Source organism: Chanos chanos, chromosome 8, assembly GCF_902362185.1.
Source record: "Chanos chanos chromosome 8, fChaCha1.1, whole genome shotgun sequence".
Classification (NCBI taxonomy): domain Eukaryota; kingdom Metazoa; phylum Chordata; class Actinopteri; order Gonorynchiformes; family Chanidae; genus Chanos; species Chanos chanos.
Genome location: NC_044502.1, coordinates 47846255 through 47851254, shown reverse-complemented (window position 1 = coordinate 47851254; position 5000 = coordinate 47846255). Strand labels below are relative to the sequence as shown.

The 5000-nt window shown below is 43.9% G+C and overlaps 1 protein-coding gene across 1 annotated transcript in view; it reads left to right on the top strand.

The window, feature by feature from the left end:
- chn2 (chimerin 2) overlaps window positions 1-5000 on the top strand; it is a 40856-nt gene that overhangs the window by 24855 nt on the left and 11001 nt on the right. Inside the window, exon 6 of the mRNA XM_030780988.1 lies at window positions 1108-1378. Coding sequence (XP_030636848.1) covers window positions 1108-1378 — 271 coding nt within the window. The remainder of the gene's footprint in view (window positions 1-1107; window positions 1379-5000) is intronic.

Sequence of the window (5000 nt, the reverse complement as noted above, 5' to 3'; positions counted from 1 at the left end):
AAATTTTGTGAGGCACTACTTACCAACCCTCCAGGTACGACAGAAGTGGCAGACTGACTCTGAAGACCTTGCAGTAGGGACGGTCATGATTGTCGACCGACAGCTGCCATCAGCCGCGTGGCTTGTTGGTCGAGTTAGTAGGACATTGCCTGGACCATACGGACGTCTTAGGACAGCAGAGGTGAAGATAAAGGATCGACTCAGTTACCTGTCTCATCACCTTCCCAGAGATCAGGGCATGAAGGCAACACTGAGGGCAACACAGCCCCAACCTGGAGTCTCTGCCTGTAAGGAAGCAAAGATGCACACCATATTTGGGGGCGGCAGTGTTAGAAAGGCTTTGCCTGTAAGAGATAATCAAAGTGCCCACGGGGAATTATGGGGTGAGCACTACTCTTTGTAGGAGTGGACTGAATGTGCAAGTTTATATTCCTGGATGAGCAGTATAAGTGTTCAATTCACCTGTTTCTTCATCAAGTATTAAGTTGTATTCCCTTTCTTGTGTGCATTGAATGCCAGGAAACCACACACACACCTCTGTAAACCCACAGTCTTCAGTTAAACCAGACTGGACCTGACCCTGCCTCGAGCACCAGAATTCCTGAAGCACCCGCCTACCATCCTACCTCATTCCCACACACACACACACACACACATACACACATTATTCACACTCACTGTACAAACACTACACACACTATACACACACACACAAACACACACACATCCACACACACACACACATTATTCACACTCACTGTACAAACACCACACACACTATACACACACACTCACACACACACACACACATTATTCTCACTCACTGTACAAACACTACACACACACACACACACACACACACACACACTCACACACACACATTATTCACACTCACTGTACAAACACTATACACACACACACAAACACACACACATCCACACACACACACACATTATTCACACTCACTGTACAAACACTATACACACACACACACACACACACACACACACACACACACTCTATCAGTTTTGCATTTGCCCCATATTTTGTTCCTAGATGACTGATGGTCTTTTTCTTCTCTGAACTTGTTCTCTCCCTGTCTGTCAGGTTTGGGAAACAGACGCTGAATTACAGGTTGTTTTATGATGGTAAACACTTCGTGGGAGAGAAGCGTTTTGAGTCTGTTCACGACCTCGTGACCGACGGCCTGATAACACTGTACATCGAGACTAAAGCTTCGGAATACATTGCCCAAATGACCACAAACCCCATCTACCAACACGTGGGCTACACCGCCCTCCTCAGAGACAAGATAACCCATCGCCTGGGACGCCAGCACCCACAAACCAAGAAGGTCACTTTCCAGCAGGAACATCAGGTAACTTCAACACAAAATGTTCAAACATTTCTCTCTCAAAACCAGTCCTACTGACTTAAATAAGTCTATATTGACTAAAATTATGAGGGAGAGAAAAATTTTCGGTGAAATTTTAGGATTTTAGTGAAAGTGTGGTTGTTTACCATGCGTGACTCTGGTGTTGTTTGTTGTTTGTTGTTTGTTTGCCATGTGTGACTCTGGTGTTGTTTGTTGTTTGTTTGCCATGTGTGACTCTGGTGTTGTTTGTTGTTTGTTGTTTGTTTGCCATGTGTGACACTGGTGTTGTTTGTTGTTTGTTGTTTGTTTGTCATGTGTGACTCTGGTGTTGTTTGTTGTTTGTTTGCCATGTGTGACTCTGGTGTTGTTTGTTGTTTGTTTGCCATGTGTGACTCTGGTGTTGTTTGTTGTTTGTTGTTTGTTTGTCATGTGTGACTCTGGTGTTGTTTGTTGTTTGTTTGCCATGTGTGACTCTGGTGTTGTTTGTTGTTTGTTTGCCATGTGTGACTCTGGTGTTGTTTGTTGTTTGTTATTTGTTTGCCATGTGTGACTCTGGTGTTGTTTGTTGTTTGTTTGCCATGTGTGACTCTGGTGTTGTTTGTTGTTTGTTGTTTGTTTGCCATGTGTGACTCTGGTGTTGTTTGTTGTTTGTTGTTTGTTTGCCATGTGTGACTCTGGTGTTGTTTGTTGTTTGTTGTTTGTTTGCCATGTGTGACTCTGGTGTTGTTTGTTGTTTGTTGTTTGTTTGCCATGTGTGACACTGGTGTTGTTTGTTGTTTGTTGTTTGTTTGTCATGTGTGACTCTGGTGTTGTTTGTTGTTTGTTTGCCATGTGTGACTCTGGTGTTGTTTGTTGTTTGTTTGCCATGTGTGACACTGGTGTTGTTTGTTGTTTGTTGTTTGTTTGCCATGTGTGACTCTGGTGTTGTTTGTTGTTTGTTTGCCATGTGTGACTCTGGTGTTGTTTGTTGTTTGTTTGCCATGTGTGACTCTGGTGTTGTTTGTTGTTTGTTGTTTGTTTGCCATGTGTGACTCTGGTGTTGTTTGTTGTTTGTTGTTTGTTTGCCATGTGTGACTCTGGTGTTGTTTGTTGTTTGTTGTCTGTTTGCCATGCGTGACTCCTGTGTTGTTTGTTGTTTGTTGTCTGTTTGCCATGCGTGACTCTGGTGTTGTTTGTTGTTTGTTTGCCATGTGTGACTCTGGTGTTGTTTGTTGTTTGTTGTTTGTTTGCCATGCGTGACTCTGGTGTTGTTTGTTGTTTGTTTGCCATGTGTGACTCTGGTGTTGTTTGTTGTTTGTTTGCCATGTGTGACTCTGGTGTTGTTTGTTGTTTGTTGTTTGTTTGCCATGTGTGACTCTGGTGTTGTTTGTTGTTTGTTGTCTGTTTGCCATGCGTGACTCCTGTGTTGTTTGTTGTTTGTTGTCTGTTTGCCATGTGTGACTCCGGTGTTGTTCCTTGGGCTTACGCGTTTTGTACTGACTGAACATTCAGGCAATGTCTTTTTCCCTCTATTTTTTCATTTAGGCGATGGCTCCGTACCGTATACTGGTCATATACTGATCTTAATGGAAAAGTAGTAAGTCGTATGCAGTACACGAAAAATAAAACTTTTGCAGTACACGGCAGTTCCCCGAACGATGTACCACTCTGACCAAAATTTCCAGTATACAGCCAGAGCTCATTTTGTCAGCTACTGTATCCCATGATGCAACGTGGTGATTTCCAACTGCCAAAAATGTAAAAAAAACATGGCGGACAGCGGCAGCCATGTGACTGTGTAGTGCACTACATGAAAGTTCTCAAATATTTTCACATTTGATATTGATACTAGGGATGGTAAGATTCACGGATTCACATCAGTGCTCCTGCATAGAACTTCACCATGTGATTGGCCTGATTAAAAAGTGGACACAAAAGTGATACAGTTTTGGATGAACTCACGATGTGTCGTCTGTAACACCTTTACATCGGTAAAATCCAGTTTATTTCATTATTAATAGAGGCCCTATGCCTTTATTATTTAGAAATGCAACCAATCATTTCTGACCAATAAATTTATATTTACTCTCCAAGTGTCTCTCGCTCTCTCATCTCCACTGCTGTCAGTGGCCAGTTCTCACCGTGTCTCTCGGCCAAGTCTCACGCGAGTTGGAGGCGCGTCCGGTCGAGTCACAGTTTATCATGGAGGAAGAAGAGCTGTGCGTTCCACCAATTGCTACAAATCAAATGTTCGGATTTTCCAAGAGAGACGGACAGTTTGATAAGACTCATGCAATTAGCAAAATTATGCCGTGCTAAAGTCCACAGGCAGCACGACTAATGTACTCCCCTGAGAGAGCGGCGTGACAGTACTAGAGAAACACGTGTGTGAAGTAAAAATGGCATTTTCACTTTATTTATGATTTTCTGTCTGTTTAAGAAGAACCAAAGAAATGAAATCAAACTGTCTGTGCCATACTGGACTGCACAGCATCCTGTTCCTCTGCATTGTATCGTATCGCATTGAATCACATCATGTCGAATTGCACTGCGTGGCAATAGGGGTGAATCGTGTCGTATCGTATCGTATCGCGTTGAATCACATCATGTCGAATCGCACTGCGTGGCAATAGGGGTGAATCGTATCGTATCGTATCGTATCGCGTTGAATCACATCATGTCGAATCGCACTGCGTGGCAATAGGGGTGAATTGTATCGTATCACATTAGTAGTTGCTTCATATGTATCTTTAACGTATCGGATCATCGGCAATGCGTCAAGATTCGTATCCTATCGACCTCAGTGATGGGGAGGCACATCCCTAATTGATACTGATGGATCACTGTCAGTCTTCCACACACAAGACAGGGATCATGTATAACATGATACACACACACACATGCATGCACACATCCACACACGCATGCACACACATGCTCGCACACTCACACACACGCATAGAACACTCTCAAACGCACATATACACATACATACAGAGACACATGCACACTCACATGCTCACTTGTACACACACACACACACACCCCACCTTAAATGCACTGCATATTAACAGAATTAACTGATTTATTTGTCAGAGGTTGAATCTGTGTGTGTACACTCACACTTAGCTTGTACTATTCGCATCTGATCTTGATAGTTTTGAAAAAAACACCACTAGATGGCAGCAGGTCCACTTAACTGAGAGGTCAAACTGCTGGATGGTCTGTATAGTGGGTCTGTCTCACACACTCACTGACAACTCACACAGCACCAGATCCTTCTGCTCTTACGCCCCCCCCCCCCCTTCTCATTTACAGTCTAAACTACTGCAGGGGTCACATGACCAGGGAGACTCCCAGTAGAGCACTATCCCACTCAGGACTCAAACTCCCAACCCTCTCCTTATCCCAAACCCTCTCCTTATCCCAAACCCTCTCCTTATCCCAACCCTCTCCTTATCCCAAACCCTCTCCTTATCCCAAACCCTCTCCTTATCCCAAACCCTCTCCTTATCCCAAACCCTCTCCTTATCCCAAACCCTCTCCTTATCCCAAACCCTCTCCTTATCCCAACCCTCTCCTTATCCCAAACCCTCTCCTTATCCCAAACCCTCTCCTTATCCCAAACCCTCTCCTTATCCCAAAC